General features: G+C 42.9%; 1 protein-coding gene across 2 annotated transcripts in view; it reads left to right on the forward strand.

Annotated features, from left to right (window-relative positions):
- The window catches only part of FNBP1L (formin binding protein 1 like), a 445,620-nt gene that overhangs the window by 406,422 nt on the left and 23,653 nt on the right, over nucleotides 1-15,545 (forward strand). For both annotated transcript variants that reach the window (XM_069232381.1, XM_069232380.1), the window contains exon 13: nucleotides 11,594-11,739. In XM_069232381.1, coding sequence (XP_069088482.1) covers nucleotides 11,594-11,739 — 146 coding nt within the window. The remainder of the gene's footprint in view (nucleotides 1-11,593; nucleotides 11,740-15,545) is intronic.

Raw genomic sequence — 15,545 nt, forward strand, 5'->3', positions numbered from 1 at the left:
AGACGCGCTTCAAGGAGTGTTCTTTGATTCAGAGAGGACATATGAAAGGGGTCTAGGTACATTTCATGAAGGAAGTGTGGCTGATAAGACAATCATGAAGATGATGACTGAAGCCCTTGGTTAACATTTTGCTCAAATATTCCACTGGCTGACATCCAGGTGTGAACCTATGTTCACTCCCATGGCCTGCGTTGTGAGGCCATCAGATTAGTAGTTGCTCCTGCTGTGACAGACTGCTTTCTGTATGGAAAGGGTAGGACAGTGGAGTAGGCACTTCAAAAGAAAGCACACCTCCTCCCCCCCATTACAAAATTCAAAGACTAGACTCTCAATCATATTTTGTGTCTGGAAAAGGGCCATAAGAAGAGAAGGTTCAGTCCCCTAAAGCTGTCAACTGTGAAGCAACCAAATGGGCTGTGCATGGAGGGGAAGCTCTGCAAGACATCTACTTGTGTTCAGGGCTGGAGGCCGTGGCCTCCCAACCTCCCAACTGGTTGAGGGGACATCCTTACCCAGCTACATCCAGGACCCCCTTGGGACACCAGTGCATGCCTGGTTGCAAGACCGGTGAGCCCTGTGAGGAAGAGGAGAGTGCTGGATGGAGCGAGATCTAGTGAGGGATCCTGGTGAGTGGATCCATGCAGCAAGGTTTGAGATGACGGGTGCTGCACCAATTGGTTTGTTGTCCATAGGCAGGCTCATGTCAGTTATCCCATATGCCAGAGGGGGACCACTATGAAGTTTGCTGTGCTGATCTTATCATATCCCATGTGCAAGTTGATGACCCCATGTGCTACAGAGGGCTGCTGTGAAGTTTGCTGTGCTGATCAGACTGTCACCTGTGTGCGGTCTATAATTTGACAACACTGTATGCCAGAGGTGGCTGCCTTGAATATGAATCTGCTGCTGTGCTGATCGGGCCATTGCCAGAGTGAAGTTCAGGTGTGGTAACCCCGTAGGCCAGAGGTGGCCACCGGAGAAAGAAAAGGATAGTAGCCTGAAGAACACACTAGCTGTAAGGAGAGGCTGCCATGTTGACCCTTTCGGGCCAGAGCCCAGGCTTAGGATCAGAACCAGAATTCGTTAAAATCTCCTGAGCCCCTCCTTCCCCTACCACCACCACCACCACCTCTGGGGAGGATCACAGGAAACGTACCGTAGCATCAGAGGAGTGCCAACAACACTCCGCTTACTGTCCCCGCAGAGCCAAGTGTGTGATACTCACCCAAGGCAGCTGCCACAACACTCACAAAAGAAAATGTCTCTGAGACTCCAGTTGGACAATCCCTACTTGTACAGGTAAAACTAAGTGAAGGGCCAGAAGGCCCTGAGGCAGCTTGTCTACCAGATAGCGCTTCGCCGCTGGAACACTTTCTAACCGAGTCGGAGTGAGACTCCTGAGACTGACTGCTAGTGGGCCCGAACTTGAATGTCACCTATAGTGAATGGGTAATAACCACCACCACTAGCGACGAAATAGTGAGACTCTGGGGACGACTCCTTCAATTTTTGTAGTTGCAAAATCGGGGCTGGGAGATAAAAGTGTAACTGTGTAATTCCAGACAGCTTTTGCACTCCATTCCATTCCAAGTTTCTAAGCAGTGGGGGGGGCATAACTCAGTTGTGTTTGTACGTCACTTTCCCCACTACAGATGTGTCCCTGCAAATTCCTACATTAGTCATTGGAAAGATTAGTGTGAGGGTCAAACTACTGTGTGTTGCACACATTTTTTCACCTTTGAATCTTAAGTCCGGTGTAGATACTTTTAGCACCCGATTTGGATTTGCCCTTGAATTCGATATGAGCCAGTGCAGAAAGTTCAAATTGGGGATGGGACTGCCTTTGTCACCATATTCTTTATGATCTTTTCACCGATTTCCTCTTTTTATTGAGTTTTTTTTTTAGAGAACCATGTTGTCATTTTTGTTTCTCATTTTCTCACTTTTGAGCGCTACTGGTGCAGTTTTATCCGGAGCTGAAATTGCAGCGTGACTTTTTGTGGGGTTAACATCATTATCTCGTTGTCAGTCATATATCAGCAATTTTCTCACCCATAGTTTTTGGGTTAGTGGAGTGTGCGTTTCTGTATTTTCTCTTTGAACATATGACTTATACTTTTATTGTACCATTAGAGAAAAGAACTCGTTTGATATTTGGTGGTCTTTGACTGGTCAGTTAAATAGAGCCTTTGTTATATAGGTAGGGTTAACAGTGATTGTTTTAGATTATCGTATTCTATTTTCTCTGTCGAGGCAAGCAGTCATCTTATGGAAGCAGTAGTCCAGACATAGGTTGAGAGTGGTTGTTAAGCAAAGTGACAGTAGAAAATGAGGTATATAGAACAAAACGAGCAAGGGTGTTTCTTATTCTAGTCTGCCTTTGTGATGCATGCATTTCAGTGCTGTTAGTTGTCAATTCTTTGTGTTGAGTTTATATTTTTATTAAGTTATTCGTGTTCACAGCCATGAATATGTGGTTGTTTCCTTGTTTCTAGAGATGGTGGAAAAATGTAACTTGGAGGTTTTACCAGAATAATCATGGTATAATTAAAGTTGTAGTAGATGTTTGAAATGAGTAGTATTGGAGGTTTATGATAGGTACTCGTCTGTTTTTATGGAGTTTAATTTAGTTGTTTGAGGTAAGTAGGTTTTGAGTTGATCAGCATTCTTTTTTTCCATGACAGCTTTGTTGTGGACATACTTTTTAAAGGTTTTGAAACTGTGATTCCAGAGCCTAGATATCGTTGTGTATAGAGCGAGACATGTTTTTGGTGGTGTTTAATGTTTGGTCTTGCAAGGGCTCCTCTTTACAATTGTCTTTTTTTTATTTATTAATTACGTGAGGTGCTCCTCCTGGTTTCTCTGGATCCAAAAATGAACAGTCAGGGTTTATCTTGTGAAATAAAATGCTAATTTAGTAGGTCATAATCCTCAAAGAAGTTCATATTTTTAAATAAGTTTGTGGTCCTAGAGTTCTTCTCTGTATCCAAGTCAGTGTTTTGTTGACTTTTCAAAAATAGACAGTTTGCAAAATGTCCAAAGTGCTAGATAACGGTCCTGCAGCAACTATGTACCTCAATTGCATGGCAAGGATATTCTATACCATGTCGATTTTATACTCTAAGAATTCGAAGTGGTTGTCATCATTCTTGTGAGAGTCTTGTTGCCTTCCTTGGTTTTATTCGTTTATTTGGTGTAGTGGATCCATTGGTGGTGTGAAGGCTATCTCCAGGGGTTACCCACACAGTGCAAACACATCCAGCCACTTCTGCTTCTGAAAGTGGGTTCATTAAGGCAGTTCAGAGTACCGCCCTCTATGTAAGACCAGGGCTACAGTATGACTTGTTACTAAATTGTCTGATGTTGAGACGGTTTATTTTGGTGAAACGCTTGTCAATGGGATGAATATTAGCTGTATTTCTTTTGTTGGTGTTTCAAGTCATGGTTATATGTTTTATGCAAAGAATGTGATGTTTATGTTGATTTAAACCATTGCATTTTGAAGTTTATTTAATTTTCTCCGGTCTCTCTGCTAAGTTTATTCTTGGATTCTTTTGCATTGTTGAGATGAATGTTGTTGAAACAATAAGGTTTGCGTGAAATTGATTTGATAGTTGCCAATGTTGGGTTTCCCGTTTTCAGTGGGTTTAGTGCAGTTGTTTACCTAGTAACCATGGGTTACAGCATTAGAATACTAGGACGCTGGAACAGGAATGATTATGGACGTTTATCTTGTGCAGATCAGCTTTCCACAAGGTGTCTTGGCATCGGTCATTTAGGGAGATGTAGAAAACGGTAGGTTTTCAAAGCTGCCTTAAAGCTGGAAAATGGCTGTTGTTGAAGGGATTTTGTCAAAATGGGCCTTGCTGTTGAAAAGGCTCTACCAATCCTAAATTTAAACCTACTCCTGGCTACTCCGAACAGGGCTTTATCCTTGCTTCTTAAGGGACGTTTCCGTTTATAGTGTGTGAATCAGTGAAAGGGGCTCATGTCTCAGTTGATGGTAATATCTGAACACCCGGAATGTCAGCTTGAAGATATGATCCTTGCCTGCGAACCATTGTGATGTCCCTTTTTCGTGAGAGATGTCGTCTTATTGTCTCTAACATACAATGGCTCTAATTGCAGCATTTTGCACAACTTTGCAGTTTTTAGCAGACCTGTATAAAGACAAATAGAGTATTTAACCTGAAATTGACAATTGCTCCAACTAACAGTGCTTTATGTATGAAGGAGTGCAGGCGGGGTATTTGTTTCTGCTTAGCTAGCTGGTATACACAGTTACTAACCCCTCCCTAACTGGTGCACTCAGGGACATAGGTGGTTGAAAATAAAAAACAGATTCTTAACATTAGCAGGCAGTGTTGGTGTTTTAGTATTAGCAGGGGAATAGGCAAGAGGTTTCTCAGGGATTGCTCCCCGAAGATGATAAATTCAGTTTTGGCACGGTTTAGCTGACGATTATTTTGGTGCATCCTGTGTTTTTTTTAAATTAAAAATTCCTGTGGTACGTGAGTTGTTCTAAGGTTGTTGGTGACCTGGCTGCATGCTTGTGCCTTCCGCACAGGACTGCAGTTTCACTTTAGAATGTTGCGAAAGATGGAACAGAGGGGTCGTGTATAAGTGAATTATTCCAGCGGAAGGGGAGAGATCTGCGGAACATCACAATCTGAGGCGACATAATGGAGGTTATGCAGACTCTTTGTAGGACCTGGGTAAGGAAGGAACTGAACCATTTAATGGCCTTTGTAATTCTCTTCAGCAGAGTCCGATGGTTCAGTGTCGAAGGCTGCCAACAGGCCCAGCCTGACCAGACGGGAGCACAACTTCTCATCTGACCATCTTAGGTTCTCGTCCGAAAACCCCAGTAGTGCATTCTGGGCCCTTGACATGATCTATACCCTGTTTGAGAATTATAAAGGGACTTAGAATGCAAACACTTTAGCAGTAGTTAGTACAAAAAGTATCTGATTGTTGCAAATTTGTGACATGAGTCAATCTTGTTCCCCAGTGGGTGTGGTTGTGCCCCTGTGGGTGTTAGCGCTCACCTCCACTTCCCATAAACAACCCCACTAATTCAGTGCATTCTGACAACCAATTAGCTTGTGCCGACCGGAGCAGCCACAATACTGGGGCTGGTAGGTATTTCCTTGGAATCCCACTCCTCCATCCCTGATCCCCTAAAGCCTGAAAAAAATGGTAGGAAAAAACGGGGATCACTTGCAATTGCTGGAGTGAATGGGCAAAATGTGGAGAATGCCATTAGTGCAGAGACGTTTAAGGCATGGGAGAAGTGGGCTGTGTCACCCCAGTTTCTCTACTGTTCTTAAGGATCCTTAAGTGACCTATTTTATGTTGTAAAATCATTTGAAACATCTTTGTAGTTAAATTGCAGTCTCATTTAGAAAGGCTGCCAGGGCTGGATGGTGAACCAAAACCATCTCCGACAAATACTCAAGTCGACTCACATCACCATGTAAGTGAGTCTAGTAAGCGAGCCTTACCCATTCCATAGGGCTGAGGGTTAGGGGAACTTCTCCTTTCTACTCTTCCACTTAAAATGTTAGAAAAATGTGTCCAAATGGTGTAAATTACGGCACATTTTTTCAGCCCTAATGGGTATGTTCGGAGGGGGTTGGATCAAGGCAGCGTGTTCAGCCCTTCAGACAGCACTCTTCCAGTCCTCTAACTTGCAGCCCAATGAAGAATGCCTGAATGGTCTGTAGGTCCATGATGGCGGCTACTTGGAAAGAGCTAGTTGGCATGTTACATTGCTGTTTCAGTGTAGGAGCCATGTATTTAATGAATGCAGTAGTTTTCACAATAGTGTTTGATCTACATCTACGTTGATGTGGAATTATGGAGCCTTTGTCGTTCTGCATCTAGAGTAGCGGGACGTCGCACCATGCTGCTTTCTCCCACACTCTTCTGATGCAGCTTTAAGGATGCATGTTGCAGAGTTTAAAAACCTAGTTGCTTCATTTCCTATAGTGGACTTCATCTGCTAACCCTGAATAGTGAATTTTCCTTTGATCGTAAAGTGGGCATTGCTTAAAGAATTCTGGCCCAATTCACAGTTATTTGCACACCTAAATTTAACGTGCTTTCACAAATAACTGCATTTAGAGGTGTATTCACAAAATGTGAAGCTACACCCGTATTGCAGTTTACCTTTATGTACTAATGCACCACTAGGCTGTAACATTATGCAAGGAGTTGTTTTTCTAGTTAGGAACACCTGGGGAAATAGGCGAATAATAATCACACATTTTTAAGTTTGTGGTTATTCACAAAGCTGTGCAGCATTTTTCCTACTATGAGTATGCTGCATAAAAGTACTCCTGCCAAGAAATCTGAACGGAGAAGAAAAATACCCATAATTAGTGGAGGTGTATGGCAATTGATGTCTTCTTACCGGATTGGTAGGGGCTATGTGGGGAAATATTCCCCTGCCCCCTACCCCCTCAAATAAAAACGTTTTGAGGTATAAATGCCATGGTGCTAACTTAATGCGTATATGCAGAGGTTGAAGTGGGCGGGACCTATGGGAAATGACATCCCCATTTTAATTTCAGAACTACAGTTCCCATAGATCTCGTTAACAAAAAGAAAACAAATGTCCCTGGCACGTTAATGCTGAACTTGTGGTGTCTCTGGCTGGTGAAACCGAGTAGTGGAGGGGTTGCAGCGAGCTAAAGAACAAGTCTTCTCTACAGGCTGCCTGATATCTGACGGGCATGTAATTGTAATGTATGTAAATGGCTACTCACCAAAAGTGAATGCTACTTGAAAGCCTGTATAACATTTAATTGATGGAGTCACTTAGTTTCAAGGTGACAAATATTTATTCATTTAGAGAAATAATGTGTTACCAGCTGTTCAGGAACGCATCCTATTAATGGGCACTTAAAAAAAATAAAAAAAAAAATGTATGTTATAGGTGCAGCCAAACTTTGTATTAATACAATATATAGTTTGATGACACTTGTATCTTAAACACAAGATCAATCTACACATTTTGCAGCATCCCATTCTATATTGTGAGTAATACAGTTTTAAAATGACTTAGAGTGGTTTCTGTCACAGGCTGGGTGGGGCTTCGTAGCATTATAAATAGACAAGTCACTATTCTCAACTGCGCCAACCAGGATTCACATCTGCGATCCTCAGGTTATGCACACATACATCCGCAGTGATTGCACTAACTAATGGAAGTTTCATAACATGAGAATGCATTCCCCACCGATTTCTTTACCTTCAATTGATTTTTTTTTATATTGAAGATGTGTGCATTATTTTATATTTAGTTACCTGACTGTTAAAGCCTAATAAAACAGTTAAAAAAATGTTTTCTCTTTTTAAGCCACGTCTTTCACACCTCCCTATTGAGCTCAAAATCAGTTCTCAGGCAGTTCACTCGCTATGTATATGTATTAATTGTATAGGTACTGAAGCGCAAATGGTAACACGTATGAATAAATAAAAAAAATCAAAAGAACTCCACAACTCCTGTTGGATGCCATTGTATGACGTGGGTTCTTGGGTGGGATTATGGAATTCTTTACTCCAAGAAAAACCCGATTCCCCGAATCCTGTCTAAGGATAAGCTTGGCAACATAAACTTAATCTCTTTGAAAAGAAGCGGAGGCCACTAAACTCGTTCAAGATCCAAATTTGGAATTCTTCTTGTAAGACTTTGACATAATTTGTCTGCAAGAAACCTGGAAAGAAGCCAAAAATCCGCTAGCCGGGTTTTGACATTTTTTAAGTCCAGCTGTAAAAGTAAAATCTAAAGGTCACCCAAAAGGTGGCCTATTAACGTATATAACAACAAGCAAAGCCTTCAGTGCGAGGAGCCTCGACTTGAAACCACCTCATATGTTAGCGGTTATCATCGAAAATTGGTCACTGGGTCTGACATCTATGACTATTATAATAAATATCTACATTAATCCTAACGCGGCCCAAAAACAACTCCTACACATAACTAAAAATGAATTGCTAACATCAGAGCCATGCATGGGGGATGTCCCCTGACTTATCACAGGAGACTTCAATCTAAACATGGCCAACCATGGCAAACGAAATATCAGAGAAGGTGCTCAGGATCTGAGTTTGGGTATCCCGCCACAATTATCATGCTTCCGAGACATGGATAAATGTGATCACCCTATTGTAGTCTTAGAGGCATTACTGCTGGGGGCCCTTAATGGCCAATTCCCCATAGACTGTCCAATGAATCCGATTCACAAAACAAAGAATGTGCATCCACTCTAGATTACACTTTTGCCTCTATGGTAATTTTCTAGCACTTCGAGGATTTTTGGATAGAGGTGAGATGTGAAAGCGACCATCATCCACAAATTATGAAAATAGCGAACATCAATAACTATGTGGCCCACTTAAAAAAGATTGGAGAACAGGACCTAGGAAGCCATTTACTATGAATAAGATTGTCAAATATGTGCACGGAAAAGTATGAGATATGGAAAGCTAGCCTACCAGCAGCTCAAGAGGCTCAGGTTGACATAATGGCCAACTGGGAGGCAATGCTGACATCTCTAAGAAAACAGCTGGGCCCCCACCTACGACTGCAAGCTGAGTCGGGACCAGGGGAAAACGATGGTTCATGCTGGCCCTAAAGCAAAGAAGGTAACAACTTAGTAAAGCAGCCAGACTCTAAAGAGTCCATATTCGGATAGCGACCACCTTCACTCCTTTCCAGAATTCAGAAAGAAATATAAGAAGGCATTATGGGACGCAAAGCAGGCCCACATGGACCAGGAATGGATCATAATTGTGGCGGCTGGGAGAGAAAGAACAGAAGGCCACTGTAGTTCCTTGTCAGTCAACTGGAGCGAGGGGCTGCTGGAGTCTAAAGAATTATGGTGCCAGAGGATCAATGGAGAGACCACATCTCCAAATTATACCACATTCGGAAGGCGGCCAAATTACCTTCAATCTCATGCAGCGACCCTGCCCCTTAACCTTTGATTAACAAAACATCGAGGAGAGACTTCGAATCTGCAGAAGTAGTGGGGCCCGGGTCCAAATGGCCTTCCTGCTGGTGTATTTAATCACGATCCTGCTTTCTGGAGTAGCCAGCTTTGCAAAATGTTTAATGCCTGTTGAAGAAAACAAGACTCCAGACTCATGGAAAGAGGGTAATGTTCACCCAATCTGTAAAATAGGCCCCTATGGGAACCCAGACAGCTATTGTATGATTGCGCTGCTCGATATTGATTTAAAAATATTTGCTGGCCTCATGTTAGAGGACCTGAAAGACTGGGCCACCAATTTAAAGCTTATACTCTTAAATCAAACTGGCTTCTACCCTTCGTCGTGCACCTCTGACAACCTGATAGCCCTAACCGTGCTAGCCGAAAAATACACAAGAAAGAAATTGGCCCTGTATACTTGCTTTGTGGACTTACTCAAAGCTTTTGATTCAGTAGACCGGCATTGGCTGTTGAAGAAGCTAGAGAACTTCAATGTTCCAGTGAAGCTGCTAAAAGGAATACAGCACTTATACTCTGAAAATTGGGCCACGGTCAATGTAGGTGGCAATAGAAGAGTTACTGCTGAAATCCATATAGACAGAGGCATCAAGCAAGGCTGTGTGCTAGCCCCGATTTTATTTAACTTGTACTTGGCATATCTGTGCACACAATTGGACACCACCAGCTCCTATCCTCTTAAAGTGGGCCAACAATGAACAATATTATTATATGCAGATGACATTGTCCTGTTGACTCTCTCAGGCACCGGTCTCAAATATGCTAAGTACTCTGCATCAATATTGCAAGTGAAATGAACTGTCTGTGAATCTGGAGAAACCCAAGATAGTCATCTTTGGTAAGCGAGTCATAAAAAAAAAAGCAATGGCTCTGTGGGGAACGGCCGGTAGGCAGAAGTTATAAATATCTCGGCGTCTGGTTATAGGAGCGCTGGTCTCACCATCTCTCCTTGAAAGCAAGGATGGTGTCTCAACTTGCATCCTTACAAGCCATGTCTACGAAGTTGCAAAGTCCAACTTGAAGTCCACTCCTCATGGTGATCAAGACAAAGTTCCTGTCCACTCTGGCAAACGGTCTGGAATTTTTTTCCCGGCAAGTTTGACAACTTCATGAATACTACGCAGAGCAAAGCTTTCACCTCCTTTTCTCGTCGCCACACAGTACCTCCCCAGCGCAAATTAGATTGGAATTTGGTCTCTAAGAGCAAGCAATTGTGCAAAATGGGTCTCTCCTTAAATATGCTTCACTGCTAAGTCAGGCTATGCCAAACTCATTAAAGGTGCTGATTTTGAAAGAAATTGGCCTCCGTACTCCCGAGGTCTCAAACACATGGTCAGAGAGAATCACAATGGCAGTTAAGCATCTGCAGGTGGAAGATCTTTGGCAAAAAACCCTATCACATAAATCCTTCAAACAATTATTGAACAAAGCGGCTTTCTTGGAGTAATGATTAAGATAAGTTTAGCCTATGTTCTTATTCATGGATGACTATCAACACCTACGAGGCACCGACTGCGCAGCCATACATGGCTGAATTATTTAAAAAGTTTCTAAAAATAAAGGTGCTCCACGCTAGACTTGGCCTGCTCCCTTCGCTGAATGCAGCTCCAAAGTAGCTGTGGCCCTTAAACAGCAAGAGATGCAGGCTTTGTGCACTCCCCTGGGAGGACTTCTTACATATTCTCGGTATATGCCCTGCTCTGCTACCCTGGCGAGAAATATACTTCGGAAACATCTTAAACGGCAATGGACTTAGGTCTGCCGTCACACAATACTGTTCGGCCTTCAAAGGTTGACACATCAATATATGGCAGGCTTTGCTAGATTTATACCAAAAGCTGATTGTCTCCTTAAGCGTGCGACAAGCAACTAAGAAGGAAGATTGAGCTCAACAATTTAACTATGCTCGTCCTGTGTCTGGTTTTTATTGCTGCTCAAGCACCTCATTTCATGACAAACCTGCACAACGCTTCATTGTGCAACTGACTTACTTTTGTTGGCTAGACAGCTGAGTAAGCACAATAAAACAGCAAGTTGTGATGATGCAGGACTTCAATTTTGGTAGGGAGTTGAGGTGGGCTACTTAATTTCCGCTCCTTGGCCCCCTTGAGGATACATATTGCAGTATTTGCATTTAGTTGCCATAATGGCACTGGTGGCTTTTAACTATCTTAGACTTTTTTAAGAATCTTACTGTGGAATCTGTCTTTATAGTTGTGGTTTAGGGCTTTCTTTGTTCGTGTTCTTTAAATTCTTTGCTGATTGCAATGGTTTTCATTAATTATTATATATATATATATATATATACATCTTTACGAATTACATGGTGGTCAGAAACCTACTCTAAACATAGAAGGAAACCTACAGAAGTACAATTTACATGTTTCAGATTACTTTTCATGAATCTGGCCCTCCACTTTTAATTAAAAGTAATTACCTTCAGTTGTCTTGAAATTATGTCGCCAGGAGTCTGTAAGAATTTTTAAAGCTTCAAGTCAGAGCAGAGTATGCTGGTGTAAAAGATTAAGGTTCTTTCATATATTTTATCCTTTCACCAAATATATGTTTGCTTGCAGCCCTGAAGGAAGTTATACTGAAGACTCAAACCAAGAAATTCCAGTCCAACCACAGGCGCACATCCATCATGACTTCGATGATGAATTTGATGATGACGACCCTCTCCCAGCCATAGGACATTGCAAGGCTATCTATCCGTTTGATGGTATGTTTCACATGTGTTGGTTACCCCTACAAGTAATGGGTCCTTGATTAACGTGCTGTACATGCTGTTTTATTTGCTGCAGTCGTTTTTTAATATATAAACGGATTTTTAGATTTCAGATGACATGCATACAGCAAAATTTAATCTACAATATTGCATTTTGTTATTGAAATTAAGGTGTAACAAGCAAACAGGCATGTCAGCATATGTATACCACGGGGCAGCAGTTTAACGTTAGTGAATGGTGACGTATTTCAGTTCTCAGCCAGTTGCCCCCCTCCACTCCCCCCCCCGCATGTTCCTTCCCATGCATATATATAAGCACACATTGTATTGTGTTCTGTCACATTGAAGCGTAACATCATTTATTTTGATTCCTGTCCTTTTTTTTAGTCTCTTATATGCCTGTTCTCAAATGGCTCCGTGCTGTATGTTTGTCTATCTTTTCCTTTGCTTTGGGGACCTTCAGGACTCAGACATGTAGTGACTTGGTCCTGTTTCCAGCCTCACATCTTTTGATTTCAGGTTGCAGACTGCTTCATCTGCACAGTACTGACATTTTGAGTAAGCGAGTGCGATATCTCAAAAAATTAATTCATGCTGTGCGACTCGCACTCAAGGCCAGCTCGTAAACCTTTTTCTCCAAGTAAATTTACCCTGCAAGGAATACACTGTTCTTCTCACTCCACTATGAAATAGAATTTTCCGATTAATTTTCCTGCACTTGTTGCTCCCGCAGAGGTGTAGACTATGGGTGGAAGAAAGTCCTGTGGTCCCTGTTTTTGCTTGTCTTACTCACAGGCTTTCGAGCTATGAAGCACACCCAGAGCTGTGTACTCTTCTGAGGCGTCCTCGACAGAAGCGCCTCCGAATTGCACGTTCTCGCTCCTCTTCTTTCAGGAGGGCAGTGCCTTAGGAGTGGTTCCCAGCTGCCATGGGGTCATCAGTGGCCATCACTTGTGGGCTGCCAAACGTTACCTTTTTTAGTGATCTTGCAAAAGCTACACGGGTAGAGAAGTGAGCCAGTCCTCCCGCATCCTCTCCCGTCTGTTCTCCTGTGGATGTTGGAGAGCTTGAAGAGATCATTGGAGAAGCATTCCAGGCAGGGTCTCTGCATCACCGTGCTCATAGCTGGCATCTGTGATGGAAGTCTGGGTGAGACTCTTTCCTTCAGCTTTGCTCCCATAGGCCCGAAAGTAGAGCACTAAAGCCCATTAAGGCAATATGACAGTTAGTGACTTACTTTTTTTCAGTCTGAGACATGAGCTGACACTTGGTCATTTCCAGAGCATATACTTTTGACATATGACACTTGATATTCTTCAGTCAAAACATTTTTGTTGCTTCTAGTGCATTCCTCAGTAAATTACGTTGATGGTGTTGTATATCTAGTCTTATTGTTGTAAAGATGTTTTTGATTTTCTATCCCAGCACTCAGTATTTTAATACATTTCAAATTTTTCATTCCAGTCCAGCATTTTGTAAAACATTTTTTTCATTGATTGTTTTTTCTGACCCAGCCGATTCTTACAATTGTAAAAATGATTTCCTAAACATTTTGTTTAGGAGGCGTAACTCGTTCTCTTTTTTAATTTCCGTATTTGTTTTATATGATGAATGTCTCCGAGACACCAGGTTCTTCAATACAGTTTTGTTTTCTGCTTTCGAGTGTTAATTACATGAGAGTGAGTGCTAGCGCTTTCCTTCCCCCATATGATAATGTTTTCGGACTGGAAAAATGAACATGTAGATGCTCAGGATATTTAAGGGACAGTCAATTTAACATTGAAAAATATTGGAAGATCTGAATCCTTGATTGTTTGTTGTTGCCTAGAGAAAAAGTTTCATCCCCTCATAGGAGGATATCCAATCAGTTGAGTTATAATGGGATTTACACCAGTAGCCATAACGCTGGACCTATTCTTGTCTTTTAATGCTTTATCAATTTTCCAAGTTATGACGTGGGAAAGACACAGAACAGCAGCTTCAGGCGCATACACCTCACTCGGGAACACACTTGTGCATAGTAGGATGACAGAAAATGGCATTCTACAATCTAAAACACCCTTCGGAATGCCCCAGTACAGTCCAAACAAATTCTCCACAGTGTAAACTGACGCCCAGCTACATTATGCAGCATTGAGTTATTTTGGTCCATATCAGTAATCTGGATAGCCGCATATTTCTGAGAATCAGACAGACGATAACATCTCACGGATTCCCAAATATCTCAGGAAGTGGGTGGCATAAGGGAGACAAACATGTCCACATTTTTACTATAGAAAGTTAGAAATGGGTTTTGTGGTTGGCTGGAGTATGCACCTAAGCCAGGCAGAACCCACCACTCTAGTCAGGGCGAAAGGACTACACACCCAAGATAATCCCTGAAAACCCCCCTTGGTAGCTTGGCACGAGCAGTCAGGCTTATCCCAGAGGCAATGTGTAAAGCATTTGCACAACACACGCAACACATGTGACAGAATGAATACACCACAAAGGAAACACACAAAGTTATATAAAAAAAAAACTGTATTACATAAAACATAATTAGACCAAACACAATATGTATCAGCAATACTCTGCTACACAAGCAGCTGTCAGAACATCACACAGGGTACCAATCTCCTGCGAAAGCAAGCAGTAGTCAGATAAACACGTAGGTTACTACTATTACGCAACACAAGCAGTAGTCCGGTCATCATCACCAAAACGTATGTCATAATGACCACATTATCATAAATGCCAAGACATCATCAGGAATGCAGTTAACAAACATTTTCTTGTTGCCCATGTCCTAACCCACACCCTCCCAATGCGCAGAAGCAGATCCTGAAGTAGACTTGTTATCCTACCCAGGTAATAGCAACATAATAAATCCCTTCAGGTCATACTCTGCAGCATATAAAGATATAAGTCCCCCAGCGGGCCGGGGGGGTTGTAGAACATGGGGCAATCTCCGAGGACACCTTCTACGTGAAGTGTCCAGCACGTAGGTGCTCCCTGTAGATAATATGCGGTGAGGGCCAAACCCACCACCTCTGGTACCTGAGCTCTTGCACTCCTACTTCATAGAATATGGCACTAAAAAGAAGGCTGAAAGGGCACAGGGACCTCTGTCGAGGTTTTGCTCTCGTCCCCCTGCCACCCCAATCCTTCCAGCCGGGATCCTGCCCCCCACCGAGCAATGCAGCTGCAATAAAGAGGGGGCTTACCCTCCATGATCTAGGCCCTTCACAGGGAGGCGACCCCATTCCTCACAGAGTGGCGGGGAAACTCTCCTTGGACTCCCCCCAGGTAGAAATCCTGGTCGAAGCAGCCGCCCTCCGGCGGGCAGCACGGTGAGGGGAGGGGAGGGAGAGGCAGCTCCTTCAGGCTCCATCTTTCGTCCCTTTAGGGACCGCAAACACTTAAAGCCAGCACAGTCAAGAACTCCTCATGCTCTTTGCCAAACAAAATAAATAAAGTGCTCTTAATGCACTGAGGCTCCAGGATACAGTGCTTCCCTTGCGCTGGGAAAAGCAAATTATAAAGTACCCTTCCTGCACTTTAGTGTGAGGAATTGCATGGGAAAGGAGGGGACCGTTCCCTGGAGACTTCGGAGTTTCTGGGGCCTGCACAGGGCTGCGGGCCCCAGAAAGCAGGCCAGCACAAGGGTCCAAAGGCAGTTGCAGTCTCTCTGTGACCTACCATGTAACAAGTCAGCACAACAGCAGAGCAGGTCCAAGGCGGCCCCGGCATGTCCTTCCAGCAGCATCCATGGTCCAGTTCATTAGCCCATCAGTGTCTAAAAATGTGGAGGACAGCCC

The sequence above is a fragment of the Pleurodeles waltl genome, chromosome 4_2 (assembly GCF_031143425.1).
Source record: "Pleurodeles waltl isolate 20211129_DDA chromosome 4_2, aPleWal1.hap1.20221129, whole genome shotgun sequence".
Taxonomy (NCBI): domain Eukaryota; kingdom Metazoa; phylum Chordata; class Amphibia; order Caudata; family Salamandridae; genus Pleurodeles; species Pleurodeles waltl.